General features: G+C 41.3%; 2 protein-coding genes across 5 annotated transcripts in view; both read right to left on the minus strand.

Moving 5' to 3' along the window:
• tle5 (TLE family member 5, transcriptional modulator) overlaps positions 1–4,257 on the minus strand; it is a 41,221-nt gene extending 36,964 nt beyond the window's left edge. Inside the window, exon 1 of one of the 3 annotated variants that reach the window (XM_069698965.1) lies at positions 3,174–4,257. In XM_069698965.1, the coding sequence (XP_069555066.1) occupies positions 3,174–3,200 (27 nt within the window). In that variant the 5' untranslated portion in view covers positions 3,201–4,257. The remainder of the gene's footprint in view (positions 1–3,173) is intronic. The other 2 variants (XM_069698964.1, XM_069698963.1) reach the window with 2 other exon arrangements.
• A 1,492-nt stretch (positions 4,258–5,749) lies between these two features.
• The window catches only part of LOC138621147 (guanine nucleotide-binding protein G(q) subunit alpha-like), a 32,962-nt gene continuing 19,875 nt past the window's right edge, over positions 5,750–18,836 (minus strand). Inside the window, exons 3-8 of one of the 2 annotated variants that reach the window (XM_069698959.1) lie at positions 18,598–18,752; positions 17,963–18,091; positions 17,263–17,391; positions 14,002–14,131; positions 12,499–12,652; positions 5,750–10,714 (exon numbers count right to left, since the gene is read on the minus strand). In XM_069698959.1, coding sequence (XP_069555060.1) covers positions 10,524–10,714; positions 12,499–12,652; positions 14,002–14,131; positions 17,263–17,391; positions 17,963–18,091; positions 18,598–18,752 — 888 coding nt within the window. In that variant the 3' untranslated portion in view covers positions 5,750–10,523. The remainder of the gene's footprint in view (positions 10,715–12,498; positions 12,653–14,001; positions 14,132–17,262; positions 17,392–17,962; positions 18,092–18,597; positions 18,753–18,836) is intronic. The other variant, XM_069698958.1, reaches the window with a different exon arrangement.

An 18,836-nucleotide genomic window follows, 5' to 3' on the forward strand; every position in this document is an offset into this window, starting at 1 on the left:
TTTTGTCTAACTGAGACAGCTACCTGAAATAAGATAAATCCCCGGTTGTCAATACTGTTTTCAGATATAACACCATTATTATGGTATCTGACCATCCATCACAACAACCACCAGTACAGATTCCTCTGCGTCCCTAAATTAGACGAATCTGACAACGAGAGGATCCTTGATTGTGTATAGAAATTGCGGAAATGTAAAGCTTTGGCTCAAATTATGTGCCCTACAGGAACTTCAACACTGACAATACTACACAGTGAGCCAAGGAAAATAAATAGGAAAGCAGATTCAGCAGTGCATGAGTAAGTTTGAGAGATCCATCATCTGTCATTATGAGGGAGCGCTGTTACTCTCATCCTCCAGCTCCTTATCTTTGACATTCGTATCTATATGGGTGTCACACATTCTCCCCATCCATGGACCCCTGTGACAGCGGCAGCAGCTGAAGGGGGAGGACATGTATGCAGTATATTTATGTCTAAAGCCATGGTGGAGGGAGGGCGGGTGGGGAGGAGGGGTGTGGGGGTGTGGGGTGGTGGGTGGGGGGTGGTTAGCGCAGGTGTATTTGTCAGAGGTTGGGAGTGACTGGTTGTAGTCTGTTAAGCTGCAGCTCCAGCAAAGAGACATGTTAAATTCCCAAACCCTGTATTTAATCCTGTGTGCTGGGGTCTTAATACTTCAATCAAGCAGTATAAGGGCACTCAATTGGATTAGAAAAATAACCTCCTCGCCAGGCAGCAGCAGAGTGGTCCAGCTGCTCTCATCTCAGAAAAGGTGACGGTGTTCTCACCCCGTCAGGAGGTGAAGGGTTCACTACTTAAACCAATGGAAGGAGGGTTGGTTTGAAGGCAGAGCTTCAAGATGACATCTTGACCCCATTATTCTCCAATGAGGAGTGCAGCTAAGTAATGTCTTCTAGCATCAAAATTAATAAGAACAACGGTCTCTGACTTTAATTTCACGATATATCAAAAGATACGCCATGTGACTCAAACCATCTCCTCCACAGACAACTGTCCGTACCTGGTAAAGACAACTTCTTTTTCCATCAACGGCTTGATTTATTTGACAAATCACTAAGGAGATGAATTTCACGCTCATTTGCATTAAGTACAAACTCAAAAAGTTGTCCCATGTTCAGTCTCATGTTGCCTGATTTTTTACAGTGCTTCAGGAGGCCTCTCACTTGGATCCCAGAGAAAGCAAACTGCGGTTTACTTTGCCTCATGACATACTGCACTTGGTGGGTCTTCCCAATCTAACTAGCTCGAGTTAATCACACTAACTTCACACTGAAAACATGGACACTGTTGTAATGTGGATTAAAAGACTTCATACTAAATCTGTACATGTCTTTAGAATCAAAACAACAGCAGCCACTAAGCTGCAGTGTGAATATTACAAAATGAGGAGTCCTTGAAGTCTGATTGTTGAAAGTCATCAGTGTTGAACATATTTCTTATTACACACTCTTGACTAAACAGTTGAAGAGCAAGAGGCCTTTTATTAGGTCTAGATACCAATTTTGTATCTAGCGATAGGATTTTTTTTTTTTAATGTTCATTATAAAGAAGAAGTAGCATTACGGCTGGACTTTACATCATTAAAGATATTTTATCGAGCATATTCATAATGATAACAAACATAGTTAACGAAATTGAACAAAACATCAGTTTTCAGACATGGCAGTGAAGCTTGTTGGGACGCACCACTAATACAGGATTTCACTGATCTGACAAGGCAGGCGGCAAACAGAGGTTCCCAAATCCTCACGTCGTGCTTCCTAGTCTGAACTCGCATCAGCAGCAGCACCAACGGGGGAGCACAATCAGGCTGCCACACAGACTGACTGCCAGAGGGCAAATTATTCATGTCACAAGATATTCAGGTTCTCGCTTCGGCAAACAAACTTTACCCTTTCCCGCCATGAAAGAACTAGTGAGGGCAACAAAATGTTGCCAGGGTGAAGCAGAGGGCATCATTTCTAACAACCGTCTTCCTGCTTTTGTGTTTACCTGCGTCGCACTTACACAAAACACCTCTTTGTTATATTTGCAGGGGCAAGGTGAAGTGTCATCCAAAACCAAGAGGCGAAAACACAGAGAGGCCACCAAATTTGCCATGTGGGCATATTTCTTTTTATACCATACATTACATTTAGCTGACGCTTTTATCTAAAGCGACTTACAACACACCGATGGTCCACCAACGGGAGCAATTTTAGGGTTGAGTGTCTTGCTCAGGGACGCTTGGGCATGTGGACGGGAGGAGCTGGGGATTGAGCCACCAACCTTCTGGTTGGTGTGTAACCCAGTCTACCAACTGAGCTACAGCCTCCCCAACATGATGGAGTACTCGGCTTCTATTGTCTTTTTGAGCAAAAACAACAACAACAACAACAACTATTTAATTTGAGCCCCCGGCTGATAGACTCACCGCTCTAAAGCTGCACCGACACAACTGGAAAGTTATAGTGAAGTGACACAGTTGTGCCAGTCACTAAACGTAAATGTTTGACCAATGGGCTGAGAGCCCTCATTAGTGATGAATCCATGCCCTGGACCGAGTTTCTGTTACCATGGAAACTTGAGATTTAGGGGAACAGAGTTGTGCACATTTTCCAGTCATAAAAAAACACCCACCTGCATGTAACAGCGTACATAGTTCAGTCTGGTTGTTTTAGTTATCTTTTTGGAGGAATGTTTTATACATCTGCAGCTATTACTTTTGTCTTCCTGGTATTTTGGAGGATGGAACCAAATTTACAGGAACTGACACACAAAAGTGGGAAAAAAATAAAAATAAAAATCATACGGTTGTTAAAATATGACCTCATTCATCAGACTTGCTGGATTTGATTGGGGTGACTTAAAAACCATCATGTGGAAGAAAGTTTTACAGGTTTCGTGTTCACTATCAGGTCAAGTCTCCATGAAACCACATAAGATATCTTCCGTAGGATTTACCCGAACTAAAACAAACGTTATCAACCAACATTAATCTTGTTAAAAAAATAAAACCAACACGTCCTGTCACCTCTATTTAATCACACGTTGTCTTAAAAACAAGTTGCATGCATAACGTGCCTCCCTAACTAAACCCCGCCGCGGTAAACACTTGGTAAACATAATCGCTGAACAAAATGTCAAATTAAAAAAAAAATAAACAACACTTACTGAGTGTCTTGATTGTGGAAACATCATGTCAGTTGCTTGTTTGTTGCTTTCCTTCCCAAACAGGATCAACTGTGTGCCCGGTGTGTGTATTTTTCCCGTCCTTTGTCCAAAGCTAGCCCAGCCTCACACCAGGAGCTGTCCAGCGTTAGCAGGTTGACTAGCTAACGGTAGCTAGCGGGTCCCCCCCCCCTTCACAGACACACACACAAAAAACAAAAACAAAAAACACCCCGAAAATAAGTGATGCGCTCGAAGCGAAGGTAATAAAAAAAAAAAAAAAAAAAGAGTCGGTGTGTTTATCTGGGTGATGCAAGACCGGTCAGCTGCGCCTGCTTCCGACCCCGTCTCTCTCTCTCTCTCTCTCTGTCTGTGAACAGGAAGCCACCGTTAGGAAGCTAAAGCTAGCTAATGCTTCAGAAGCTGTCAGTCAAAAATGATTCATCGCCGTCGCGAGCTTTTCCGCCTGAACGCACGCGACGCAGCGGCGCGAGCTCAGCGCATGTAAATTAATAAACGTCAGAGAAAGAAAGGAGCACGCGCACTGACAACTGACGTTTGGATGAAAGCTTTAGCGGAAGCGGCTTTCTGTTTTCGGCTTGTAGTTTTTGGCCCTTTGAAAAGCTTCCAGTTCGCTCTTCTTTCGGTCAGCTTGCGACCGCGCTGATAAAAAAAAAAAAAAAAAAAAAAAAAAAGTGAAAGAAGAAGAAGAAAAAAAAAAAAAAAAAAAAAAAACACGATGTAATTCTCAGAAATAACAAAATGTCTGCGGGTTCGTTTAAGTTGAAGCTCGTTTCGTCCCAACGGCTACAAATTAGTCGCGCGAGCGAGGAAAGGAAGAAAAAATAAAAAATCTACGTTTGTCGCCGAAATCAACTTGAAAACGGACTTAAAACGCTCGACGTTTATCCCTTGAAACGAAGAGCGCTGGAGAATCCGAGCGGATTTGGCAGTGGCGGTGGTGGAGGTTGTTGGTGGTGGTGGTGGTGGAGGAGGTTGGTGGAGGAAGCCAGAAAGTCAGTCCGTTCCTGGAGCTGGTAGGTCGACGCGACGCTGCTCACCGAGCTTGAACGCCCCACACAGAAGCGCAGCGGATAGACGAGCGGGCAGCGGATCGACCGGATCTACGCGCCGCGGATCTACCTTCGTCGTTCAGGCTCGATTTCTGGGCGGCGAGCGCCTCACGTGGACAGGACGGAGACGAGGGCAGGTCAGTGCACTGCTACGAGCATGTGGTGGACCAAAATGGTCAAAAAATGAAATAAGCCATTTAATGCACCAAAAATTAGATTAAAAAAAATAGATATTAAATAAGCCATTTGATGCACCAAAAATTAGATTAAAAAAATAGATATTAAATAAGCCATTTGATGCACCAAAAATTAGATTAAAAAAATAGATATTAAATAAGCCATTTAATGCACCAAAAATTAGATTTAAAAAAATTAATAGATGTAGGCATTAATATACTGATAAATTGAGACATAATTTCACATTTCTGTTTTAATTTGTTTTGGATTAATTCCACTATTTTGTTTACGTCACTTAATTTTCGATTTTCTAAAAAAAAATTTTTAAGTTTTGAATTTTTTTCTCTTTGCATTCCCCCCCCCATATTAATTTCCTCAAATGTATTGATTTCTACATTTTCATTTTACGTTTTCATGCATTTCTGCCTCGTTATGCAAATGAGGGTGCAGCCATTCAAAGTGTGTCAGGTGTCTCAAACTTTTCACCTGTTTGGGTGACCAATGTCAGAGTGCATAGATCGGCTATACATATCTTGCTTCCGAAACACCGGCTTTATTCACATAAGTTTAATGACATTTGATGCAAGTTTTCTTACCCAGCATTACAGGTTAAATATGACAGTTGTGCAAGAGGAAACTAAATCACTTTTATTTTGATTTCATACTTTGAGATATTTATCAAAATATACCAAAATCAGGCTTAAAAACAAGCATATGTGTATAAACTGTTGAATGTAAACTCACTTTTATGTCATTAAAGCCCTTAAAACTCCTATAAATAGTTCATGACCTTTGTGTGCACTGAGCCACAGTTCTTCCATGTTAATGACATGGTGTTTCCCATATTATGTTAAATTGCTCAAGAAAATGAAGAAAAAAAATTGCACCTGCAGTTTGAGATTGAAGTTACTTCAGAGCTAAATTTCTTTCTAACTGACTGTTAATATCATCCTCTAACTTGAGAGGAAACGATATGCTGCTCAAAGAGTGCAGTCAGTCACATCAGTAGCTACTACATGGAATTGAACCAGTGACCTCTTATGACCCCCGCTTCTATCCTGAAGGGTGGTATCAGTATTTGTGCACATTTTTATTCCATTTAATAGACTACTTCACATGTGTACTGTGTTTGTTAATATCTTTCAAGCACCATTTGTGCTCGATTATGGCGGCAAATGCATTCAGAAATCAGAAGAATTATGGAAAGGTCAATGAAAATGTGTCCGTAATGGAAATTCTAGGTGACTTAAAAAGGTGGTGGCGTCTTTTAATTACTATACGTAAGAAAAGGATTTCCCACTCCAGAGGAAATGCACAAGGATGCGAGAAGAGAGTATAGGAACATATTTTATTCCAATTTAAAACATTTAAAGGAGAAGGCTATGTAAAAATCATTTTCATGTTTGAATGAGGTTCAGGCAACAGTGGTTGAAATGAAACATACAAAAAGAGAAATATGGCTAAAATACTGTAAATCAATAACCATTAGAACCCTTTTCTTGCGGGCATTGCATGAATAGAGTATCTCACCCACCCACTCCCTCCCCAACCTGACAAACACATGCAAGTAAAATGACACTTATCTTAAAAACAGCAGTTCATCATTAATCTTAAATATAGAATAAAACTGTCCTTTTTTTGTTGTTTTTATTTTGTTAATTAATCACATACCTAGTGTTTGTTTTAAAAACTGGACCATGAAATTCACAGGCCCTCTGATTTTTCACAACATTGGCACTTTGTTAAGAGTCTGGCTTTACAAAGAAAGGGGATTGGCACACTCATTGTACAGAATTTACATTTGGTATACTTAAAAAATAAAAAATAAAAATCAAAGAAAAATACATTACTTTCAATTTGTACACCACTACACAAAGTTTATTTGAACTCTTAAAAAAAAAAAAAAAAAAAGTGTCTTCTGAAGTGGTCCTAAATACGCGTTAAGGTGTGTCAACTTTGCGAAAGAAAAACAAAACAAGATGCAAAGATAGCTTTTAATATCACTGTATATCCATCCCTCTCACCAGAATGGACCTCAAGCATAAGCAATAGCCATCAAAGTACACACACACACACACACACACACACACACACACACACACACACACACACACACACACACACACACACACACACACACACAGTACCAACGCGCGTGCTTAAATGGACATAATTTGCATGAACGCAGGCCCATTGCAGTGGTGCAGTTTCAGTGCCTTCGACCCAGGGAAAGAATACAGTCTGATCAAATAAAGGAGTAGGAGGGAGGGGAAGACGGGGGGGGGGGGGGGGAGAAAGAGGGAGAGAGAGAGAGGGAGAGCGAGGGGGAGAGAGAGGAGAATGGTGGACGTAAACACGCAGCATTTTCATTCACTCGCTCGTTGTTAAAACCATCTAAATACAACGGCCATTCAGTACCTTCACTTCGCAAGTGTTTCAATAAATACATTAATACTGAGGCTTAACGCGCAAGCTTCATAAGGAAAACAAAACCATAATGTAGGAATCAATTAAAAAAAAAAAAAAAAAGTCTCGGTAAATTTGAGCAGAGATCTGGGTCAAGTTATAATAAATTTGTGACGCCTCTTCCTGTTGATTGATTTTGCTTGGCACAGTGTTTTGTACTGGATCGTCGTACAAACCTTCTTTAAAATGCATCCCTTGTAAACTAATGCAAACACAGTAGAAATCAATGGAAATGATTTCAAATAACTGACCCAGCGTCTCTGATGGCTCTAATCACTGGGAGTGTAGCCATGTGACTGTCTGTGCCGGATGCATTAAGACAAGGCGTTAAGTCGACATTATCAGCAAGCAAAAACCAATGTGACAATATTTTTTTAAAGATTATAGCATCATGCCGACAGCTGTTGCTGGACAGGTCACCTTTGTTTTGTTTATCATCCTCACCAACGCCCCCTGTGGGCCATTTGCAGGACAGTAACTCGTCTATAAGAAGGCAGTGGAAGAGAAAAAACACACACACACACACACACACACACACACACACACACACACACACACACACACACACACACACACACACACACCTGCTCTTTAAGTAGTTCCTTTCCAAACTAAGATGAAGCCTTTCAGTTTATTTGTCCCCGTATCAAAATACAAAATTGTGGCATCCACAAAGTTAGCTTCTGTTAGTGAGAGTGAAAAGCATCGCATGGGACAAACAAAAAAAAAGGCTTTTAAATGTTAGCTGAAGCACCAAAGATCAAACCTTTACCAATACATGCTGGAAAAACAAGTTGGAGATCTGCAACATCATCAGTGATGTTTCAACCCATAAAAAAATGTGGCACTTGTCAGAAATATACATCTCTCCTTCATTAAACGCATCAGAATGCACAAAGTCTAAACGGTGTGAAGATTACTGCCACTGGGAATGTGTGATTAGAATCAAGCGAAGTAATGAACAGGAAGAGTAGATTCCTCTCAAACTGAGCAGATCGCGCAGATGTTCTATGAAAATATTTACGCGCAAACCATTTGGCAAACAATTCAACATAGAGAAAAAGTAGAGCAGGATGTGGAGTAATTTCTGATGTTTACACTGACCCTTGCCAGCATTTTCCAATGTGCACATGAGGGTAAAAATTTCCCAGCACTCCCTCTTTTATTTTTTATTTTTATTTTTTTTTAAACTCCCAACACAGCCAAAGTCAAACATGGAGACACTACCAATGAAGAGAACAATATGCATAAGCACACAGTGGAAAATATAATAAAGTCTAAAAGATCAGCACGTATTTCATAAGAGGAGCAACGAGGGGCGGTAAGGTGCGACAGCTGGGACACTACAAATGTGCTATTGCACCTTGGGAAACCCCGTTTCTTCTGACGTGAGCTTTCCTCCTCCTCTGAAGGCAAAAAGATGGAGAACAAGGCATCAACGCGTCCCCTCGGGAACGTCGTGTCGGCCTCCGTGGACTGCTGCGTTCTCCCCCTCACTGAACCTGTAGCCATCACCCTCAACAGGATGTCAACGCCCTCTTTGATTCAGAACGCCCCGTCCCCGTCCCCCACGACCACCACCCGCAAGGTTAATTAATTGCACCTTTTTGCTCTATGCCATCCATAGAGTCCTTTCATTTCTACCAAAGCTGCTAGGAGTAGCCCTTGTGATGAAAAAGTTATGAAAACTTACCTGAATTACATTGTGAAGACAAAAATAGCCATCTAACAACTCTCATCTTAAATGGAATATTTAAACAACTATCAGGCAAAGACGCACGATATGGGATTGGTACCAAGAGCCAACGCATATCCTGAAAAATTACAAAAAATGCAAGCATCCTTGAACAGGAAATATTTAACCACCAAGTATTTTTGTCTGTTTTCATTTTCCTATTTGCATAAAGCACAAAAACCTGACGTGGAAACTGCGAGTTTCCTTCGCCAAGCATTTCAAAACAGAACTGCAACAACTAAATATATGAAGTATCATTAGAAAGATAGAACACTTGTCCATAAAATAGTTTTGATATTTTACAGCAGTATAAAATCTCCTCCCGTCCTCGAGGTTGGAAAAACTTTGAGCTGAAACTAGAGAGGAAGTCTCATTTACTGTATCAACAACACATGGATCTGATTGATAAATTAGACATACAAAAAAAAAAAAAAAAAAAAAAAGACCTATTTACTCTCTTTCTATCTGTGAGTTTATCAAATGCAGGCCGAATAACATGGCAAAATAAAAGGCGAATATGGAGAGAAGCCATTGGGATGATGGTGACCAACTTGTGACTGAAGCTAACCGGCAGCGCAAAAGCTTTATTTCATCTATAACCGACTACTGCACTGTACTAATCTGGTATAGTCACTCACACGTTGTGCACGGGAAAATTATTCTCACCATCAAAAGGAAACAAACAAAACTAAAATCACAGTAGTTACACGTGATTCAGACAACTGTCGACAAATAGAAATGCCACACAAAGTGAGTTGCTTTTGCCATCGAATGATCCAACAGGAGAGAAAACCTTCGCTAAATTTTGGCAGTACCACTTCCCAAATGTTTTCTTAGTGTCTGAGGGTGATACTGGCGACTTAAATCTATTTACAGAATGGCAATGGCATACTAAATTACAGGGGAGTTGATGTGCAGCATGTAAATACCGCTAGTGTTTGCTTCATTATGTAAGTTCCCGTTTTAAAACGAGGGGCAGCGTATAAGGAACACACCGTGACTTTTTCTGGCGGGTTGCACTTCAATTCAATTTTAAGTGGCGAGCGATAGCAGTCATAATACAACCGAGAAATTAAGATGGCTGCAAATATTTAAAGCCACAGAGAACCGGTAGTGATCTCCGTGTAGCCCTCACTCTGTGTGAGCAGCATGAAAACCTTATTTACATTCAATAGAACTTCTGTTCTCGGATTTGGGGCAAGATTTAAAAAAAAAAAAAAAAAATCCCCCAAAAAATAAAATCAAAAGACCCAGGGAACCGAGTACCTCACTGCACCGCAGCATTGCCTAATTAAATATTTCTACCATCATAATTAGTTACCCTTCGCAGATGAGCAGAGTCCTGGGTCTGCAGCCTGGCGTCACGCCCTCATGCTGTAATGTAGAGCATGCATGGGTTAAATAAGTACGGGAGAGAGCCCTTTGTCCGTGAAAGCTTTGTCTACCTAATGAAGGCCCTCTACCCACCTCCAACACACAAGCACGAGTGATAATGTAGTGTTAAGAAAGAAAAAAAAAGGTGAGTCACGGCAAGGGGCCAAAAGAGAAGCGAGAGGAGTAGACCAAACCCCAGGGAGAGGAGGACAAGTGGAGGGAGTGTTACAGTTGAGTGTGTTTCATGTGGGATTGTGCAAAGGGAACAATTAATAGAACCACAAAACTGATTACTATCCTTTAAATATGGGTCAAACCAACAACAGAGGATGTGAGGGAACAGACGGGGGCAGAGCAGGGAGAGTGTTGGTCTGGGAAAGTATGAAGCTCATGTCTTTGAGCAGCACTGTGTTTTATGCAGATGTGTGTTTCTAGAAGTGGACTGCACTCGTGTGTGCGTGCGTGCGTGTGTGTGTGTGTGTGTGTGTGTCTTCCTTGCTCTCTCCCCCCCTGCTCTCTCTTTCTCCCTCACACCAGGTTGTACTCTTTGAGGTTGAGCTGCAGGATGGTGTCTTTGACGGCTGCAAAGACGAAGCGGATGTTCTCCGTGTCGGTGGCGCACGTGAAATGGGAGTAGATTATCTTGTCACTGTCTGGGTTCAAGTCCACAAACATCTTCAAGATGAACTCCCGACCTGCCTGGGCGTCTCGCTGGGGACCTGGGAAAAGGACGGACCGTTAAGAGTTTCATGTCTGCTCTTTTAGTCTATTTCATCAGGATTTCATGTCAGCACTTTATCAGTGTGGGTTATAGTACAGTGTCGACTTGTAGGGTCTCTTAAACTTCTCTAACCTCGCACACAGAGGTATTTTCTATATTTTTGAATAAAATTTGACCTAAAGCATCATCAGATTTTTACACAATCCCTAAAAGTAGATAAAAATAAACCAATTAAACTAATGAGATAAAAACATCATAGTTAGACATTTATTTGAGAAAAATGATCCAATATTATTGTCCCACTTGTGCAGCAATACCTGCAACTTAACATTTCCAGGCAACTGTAGATCTAAATCAGTCCTCTATTCAGGTCCTTCCACAACATTTCTATTGGATTAATAAGGTCGGGATTTGACTTTTCCATTCTGAACCATCAACTTTATTCTTCTTCAATCATTCTTTGGCGAAACAACTTGTAGGCTCTGGGTCATGTTCTTGCTTCATGGCCCACTTTCTCTTCAGATTGAGTTCTCTGACGGATGTCCTGACTTTTTTCCTTTAGAATTTGCTGATAACATTCAGAACACATTTTGCCATTAATGATGGTTAAGCCGTGCAGCTCTATATGAAGCAAACCAGGCAGAAACCATGATACTACCACCACCATGTTTCACAGATGTGATCAAGTTCTTATGCTGGAATTTAGTGTTTCCCTTTCTTCAAACTTAACTCATTCAAACCAAAAGGTTCTATTTTGGAATCATCTGCCCACCAAACATTTTTCCAATAACCTTCTGGCTTGTCCACATGATCTTTTTTTTTTTATGAACTGCGAATGGACAGCAATGTTATTTGTGGAAAGCAGTGGCTTTCAACTTGTAACCCTGCTGTGCACACCTTTGTTGTTCAGAGTTCTCCTGCTGGTGGACTCATTAACGTTAACATTAGCCAATGTGAGAGTTACTCTGGGTTCCTTTGTGACCTCACGGACGATTCCACACCTTGCTCTTTGAGGGATCTTTGTTGGTCGACCACTCCTGGTGATAGTAACAGTGGTCTTGAGTTTCCTCTAGTTGTACACAATGAATATAAATATGCCATTATACACTTCCCTAAACGCGTGTTGTGAAGCTCAGACTTTAATAGATCCCTGTATATTAAAGGAAATTTGGGCACCCACTTATACCTGATTATTAATCCCCTTGATTGAAAACACTTGACTGTAATTTCACCTTCATATTGACTGTGAATCCTAGAGGTTACGTACTTTTTCCAATCAAGCATAAAAAAATATTTGATCATTTTTCTCAATAAATAAATGATCAAGTAATATATATACACGTTTTATTTTATGACGTGTGCAAATCTGAAGATGTTTTGAGGGGTATTTATGCAGAATATAGAAAATTCTACAAACAAACTTTCTCGCAACATTGTACCACTCAACATATGACTGTGACACGATGGATGAGTGGGCATCACTTATTCTTACAGGGACATAATATCAGATTGTATTGCAATGCAGCATTATAACCATAAGGTGTCACTCTATAATAAAAAATACATTCAGGTTTCTAGATGACATTCAATAACTGAAGGGGAAAAAAATGTGTGCAGATGATGAAACCCTCCCTTTCACTGTTGGAATAGTCACCATAAAATTTGTTTTTTTTTAGAACAATAGTTGTTTACAATCTGAAGTGGCTGATAAAATTCTCAGTGATTAGAAATATAAATAGTAATTAGGCATTCTAATAAAGTGGAAACAATAAATCAAATCACCGTCAAACTCTGGGAAGTAGTCAACCAGGTGAGAGTACATGATCTTCTCCTCCAGCAGGTCCTTCTTGTTGAGGAACAGGATGACTGAGGAGTTTTGGAACCAGGGATATGTGATGATGGTCCTGAACAGAGCTTTACTCTCCTCCATACGATTCTGACGAGGACCAGGGAGGACAAACGGATAAAAAGAAGACAAGACATGAAACACAAAGTTAGGATGCGGTTCGAAAACAACACTTTTTTGCAATCATTAAACAGGGGTTTTGTTATTTCTGGTCACATAAACTAAAAATAAATAGTGTCCATTGAACTAGACCTGCTACAACAACCTACCTTCAATATGGACATTACTTTTATGACTTGACAGGACAGTAACACAAAGAGCTTGAGGCTGGCTGACATCCTGTGACAGTCTACTATGTAAGTAATCGATGAGATACAGTCAGGGTAACAACAAGATTGTCAAAACAACCACAAAAATGTCATTGACGCTTCCCGGTTGTGTTAATTGATCCAGATATAAGATTTAACCCTCCAAACAGAATTGTGCAGCAAACATAAAAAAGTGCAGCAACTGAAGTTGGAAACGTACCCATCTAAACTACTTAAAGACTGAAAGCTGCTATCACATATTGTCTCCCTCTTTCTGATCCGGACTCCCTGCCAGCATCACTCCCACAGTTTAGTCTGGAGAGTCATTATATGATCCTGGCCAGGTTTGACCTGATGAAATCAAAGATGTGTGAAAACAATCCCGTCAGGCTCCGACTGCGCTGCAGGGTCAACGCCTCCGTCTTGAGCCTGTCATCACAACAGGATGATCTCTGCACACTGTGAAGCCTGAACTCTGCCCAGCTTTGTCTTAGCTGGTAACCATTAACAAACCAAGTTTTATTACGGCATCAGAATTGTGTGCTGCGGCTCGCACATCTTACAATTTGGCAACTTGGGAAAGCAAACAAACACAAAAATGAAAACATGCTCCTGTCCTCGTCTGTCGAATGGGGCAGCACAACCGAGCGAGCACAGTGGACTGTATGCGTGTATGTGTGCAGTTAAACTACTGACAGAGTGGACACACTGGTAAACTCTTGACCATGAAGCTGTACTGATGTCCAGCAGATGTAGGGAGTCAAACAGGCAGCTGGGTCTGGTTTCTGAAGCGCAGTTGTCATATGACTAGGTCAGAGAAAGGGTTGGTTGTGAGAGAGGAGCAGAGGGCATGCTGGGGCTGATCACATTAACTTTATTAGCGATAATTCTATCTGAAGAGTCAGAGGAGCTCAAGCTGACGACATGGACAAAATCTCTCCGGAGTAAACACATAGAAAACCTGCATTCAACCTGCTAGTGATTTGCCAGTAATCACTTACCAGTAGTGGGTGTACATGTGGGGGGGATGACGTGAAAATACAGCTAAACATCTAACCTCAATAACATTTTTATTAAAACACAGGTGTCAAAATGTTGTGTAGGCAGTCAAAGTTCCTGTTCAAGTCTCACCTCGTTGTCGGACTCCACCAGGACCTGGTCGTACTCGCTGAGCGCCACCAGGAACATGATGGAGGTGACGTTCTCAAAGCAGTGGATCCACTTCCTCCTCTCTGACCTCTGACCCCCCACATCCACCATCCTGATCGCAACATGATGAGATAAGATACTTTTGTTCAATCTTTGGAAATTCTTAGGTGTCGATCAAATGAAACTTGAATCACAGGAAGTCGGTATACTGATGTTCCAAATGACAATTTCATTATATGTATTTCAAATTGTTTAAAGTTGCATAAGAGTGCAACTAGAAGGAAAACCCTGAAGTGATTCAGCCAAGTTCAAGCCAAGAATCTGGGTCACTTCAGGACAGATTTTCAAGAAGAAAACTCAGCAGTGCAAAAGAACATTCAGCTTGAAAAACTGTTTTGTATCCAGTGGAGACCAGTCAACACATTTCAAGGACTGTGTGGTCAGATGGTTACTATGGATGACCACTACAAAACTAATCTCCAAAGAGTCTAGCATAGTTCAAGCTGAACACCCCATTTGCATCGTGAACATAAACAGAAGAAACATGAAATGCGAATCTGCAGCGTGAATCACAGTGAGGACAGAGCAACCCTTCCCAAAAGTGAACCAAAATAACTACAAGGAAGTGTGCATCCGAACAATGGCGTCCTTCTCCCCTCTCTGCAAAACAGATGCAGAAGAGCATGCAGCGGAAGGTTAGAAGTGCCTATAAGATGATAAAGAGGCGCAACAGACAAGGTTGGAGAACAAGAACAAAGGAAAAAAACAAAACATAGAAGAAACACTGAAGAGTGTGGGACAATCAAGAAAATCTAAATAAGAGATGGCAAAGTTTGTTAGGTAGCTTTAGATTTTGGGCCACATGGCCTGGGTCAAGGATAAACTGGTTTTCTATTTCCTACATTTTAATGTCTACCTTTTTGTTTTGATGAGCTTTCTCCTCAAATGAATAAAACCAAGAATATTAGAAATTAAACTGAATGAAAAACTATTGCTGCTATTTAACGAATGGATCAGAGGCAGAAGAGACAAAAAGCAGGCTGTTTCATCAGCTCATTTTACTCCTATGTCAAATAAATAAGCCTCTAGAAAAAATACTAAGTCTGACAATGGACCAAACTGACTACTCATCTGAACAACTAAAACTCAATATCATTTGACGGCTCAGCAATGAAGCTGATCAGACAAAGGTGAACTCAGTCAGTGAGTCGGGCAGAAGAAGGGACGGCTTTGATAAATGGAGTCCTCCAGAAGCCAGCCGAAAATAAAACTCCTACACATCAGACGACCTCCTTTTTTTTCTTCCTCTAGCAAGGATGAGTGACCTACTTAGTTCCACGAGCTCTCCTATGCTGGATAAACCAAGTGAAATGTCATTTTCTGTGACTTCAAAAGCCAATTAAAAGAGAAGGAAGCAAGCCTAATGGAGCTGTTGGTCTATGAAAGGCTTCCTTGTTGCGGCTACGGCCCTGTCAACGGCAAGCACATGCTGTATAGTCCCGCATGTGATTGGTACTACCCACATATTGAGCTGAGGACCTTCTCATCCTGCATCGAGTGCGCTCCATGTTTAATTACAGGAATGCAACAACAAATTCTCAGAAATCATTAAATTAAGACCCTTATCGCACTCTTCTTGCATTAAATTTGGACACCTCACATTCACTGCCACTTCATATTTATCTTTTCAGTCTCGGAGCACAAAACTGATGTCACCGAAAGCGTGCAGTGATTCACCACCAGCAGCACAGCCAAGCAGAGTAGAGCCTATCGGTGAGCTGCAGCGGGGCTGCTGGGAACCTCTTCAACACAGCCTCATTGCAAGCAGAGTTATTTCAAGCCTTTCCAAGCGTAGGAGGGGGCTGACATGATGGCTTCCTATCGATTTGCACTCTTCTGTAATCGCTCTTGTTCCCTGGGTCCATCTCTATCTCCTCATCTTTTTTCAAAAGAAGGAGGAAGGGAAGCTGCTCTACGTACTGGCGGCGGGTCCAAAGACCGCCTCTGTGCCACGTCCTGCAGGCTGCTTCTCCGGGTTGCACTGATAAACTAGGAAGGACTATTCTGTAAAAATACTCCCTTTTTGAGTCTTTCTAAACACACAAACATCTCAGAATAGAGCCTGAGAATTGTCATGCAGCATCCATTTATAATTATCAACATAACTTTATTTTACAGTGACTCATTCATCTAGACCTGCTTTCAATGTACAGGTTCAAGTGCAGGCCAGCGAGGCCTTTACTGCATGTCATTCCCCCGCGTTCTTTCTCCATATTTCATGTCTGTGTCTACTGCTCCATCTCAACGAAGGCAAATGCTTAAAAAAAAAAGTCATCTTTAAAATGATAAATTTTTCTGAAAATTAACTGGCATTCAATGAATTGTTACACTCCAAAACCCAAAGATAGTTGGCCTTCTATCATATAAGACAAAAAGGCGTCAAATTATGATGCTAGAGAAGTAAACAGGAAATGTTTGGTAAGTTTTGCTTGAAAAACAACTTAAAGTTATTATCCTTAGAGGTTCCATTTCCTCTTTGATCATAAAGCCGGTCTAGGTGCTATATAAGTAGTGTGAAAATACCAAGTATCAATCCACGGAGAAATGCAAACAGCCTATTGAGGAACTGTGCCCTTTGGAAGAGCCGTTTCGACTTCCGTACATTTGTGACATCACAAAAGATGCTCATGTTACAAGTCGTCCTCAGCATGGCCCATTGGCTCTTCTTATGGGTATTCAAGCCCATCATTTTTGATACATTTATTCAGGAATAAATAAATAAATATAACTGCATCAGGCAGTTGCTTATGGTATGATGGAAAAAGCTCAATTGACAACTAATTATTGTCTTAAGACTAAATTATTTCTTAAAACAATGCGAGTTTGTTTGGCTGCACTGCAAACAGATCAGCTAGTTGCTCTGCTGTCATATTTCCTACAAATCAGCAGCTCGGTGTGTTTTTGCTTTAATACTTGTTGTCACGGAAACCAAATTCAGGACTGAAATCTTTGCAGATGAATTTTCTGTCAATTGACTGATATCTTTGGATTGAACATTTTAGATTTATGAAAGCGTATGTAACCTTGCACATTGATCGAACTTTATATAACAGAATGGATCAGGGCATAATCAGACATCGGGTTTAAACGCACAAATGGGGACATAAAACATGATGTGAAGCACATCGAAACAGAAAATAAAAAAAATCGGGGTTAGTTAAAGAGATGTAGGTCTTCTTCTACCTGAAAATGATGCTTTGCAAGTCGAAAGGGTATTCTATGATCCCAGTGGTTGGGATTCGAACCCTAAGCACGTCCTGTTGGGTCGGTAGATAGGACGATTCAGCAATACGATCCAGATCACTTAGATAGCTAGAAACAGGAAGGACAACAAAAGACAGAGAGAGGGAGGAAAGAGAAAGTGAAGCATAACAGTAGATAAAGCACACCGCCTCCAAAAGCAAGGGCATCAGTCCAGATGTAACCAAAGAAGACCATTCCCAAGAGTTATGAGGGGATTACGTGACATCTCATACCACTACTCCCCTCTTAGAAATTCAGCTTCATCCATGATGGCAGCTCCCAAAGACTAACAATCCTCAGTTTTAACTTTTAACCCTGTCAAAGTGCTCAGTGTGAAGGTTTGTAAGTTTAAGGAAAGCAGAAACTCTTAACTTCTCTCCAAAAAGATGATTTAGGATAGAAGACTGCCTGAGCGAAAATAATAATGGCTGCCTTTGTAGTTGATCTTGAAAGGAAGGTCGGGGCGTGTTCTTGAGGCCAGTCTTTGAGAGCAAACCATCAGGGACGTGTTAAAGTGCCGAGCCCTGCTGTGCAGCACAGGGTGGATGGAGATAGCGGCATCAACGATTTCCAACTGGCTGACCAATTGTTGTGCAGCATGCCAGCCAGTGACATCATCGGCAGCACTCGACACCAGTACCTGAAGATAATGTTCTCCAGGTCAAATGGGTACTCAATGATGCCAGTGGTGGGCACTCGGACCCGCAGCACATCCTGCTGAGTGGGCACGTACCCTGGTGATGCTATTCGTTCTAAATCGCTAAGGTAACTGCGAAATGGGAGGGAACAAATGACAGAGACGCACATGTAGACAAATCAACCGTCTCAAGACCACATGCACACGAGAGTACCAAGAACATCAAGCCATGACATTCACTCAAAAAAAAACTAACAACATACAATTAAAAACATTTGAACAACTATCAATATTACCAACGGTAGCAGAATATACTGAAATACATCATGATACATCTATGCATTAGCTTTGATTCCCCCCCCCCCTATCCTCAACTCTTTATGGAGCCATATTAGTCTGAAATGGATTAATGTAGGTTGGAATTAGCCCTGATATTATTAGCAGTCGTTTATAAATCTGCCGACATTTTCTTTTCCGTCTCTCCCCTGAATCATCTACGTGAACGCTCTTCCCTTCCTCCAGCCGAGGGTATTTTAGCACCAGCAGGAAACAGCTGAAAAACGTTTGATACTGCTTCACCACTTACACATAAAACAAATAATTAGTCCTTCTGGTAGATTAACAGAGGGCAGACATACTATTTGGTTGAGTCGGAGAGCTGGTACTCTCTCCTGCGATCGTATGCCTCCTGGATGCCAGGGTCGGTCCACAGCATCTTTATCGCGCTAATGTACGGCTGATCGAACGATGAAACCTTCTCCACGTCCACCTCGCGCACCACCTGGGCGTTACTCTGGGAGAACAAACAAAAGCACACTTTTAACCACAAAGTGTCAATTTGCCATTTATGAAAGATGTGTTGAAATTCATGAATGAA

The sequence above is a fragment of the Brachyistius frenatus genome, unplaced genomic scaffold, assembly GCF_029030835.1.
Source record: "Brachyistius frenatus isolate BFR_SWC_R1_liver_20210118 unplaced genomic scaffold, ASM2903083v1 Contig_29, whole genome shotgun sequence".
NCBI classification, from domain to species: domain Eukaryota; kingdom Metazoa; phylum Chordata; class Actinopteri; family Embiotocidae; genus Brachyistius; species Brachyistius frenatus.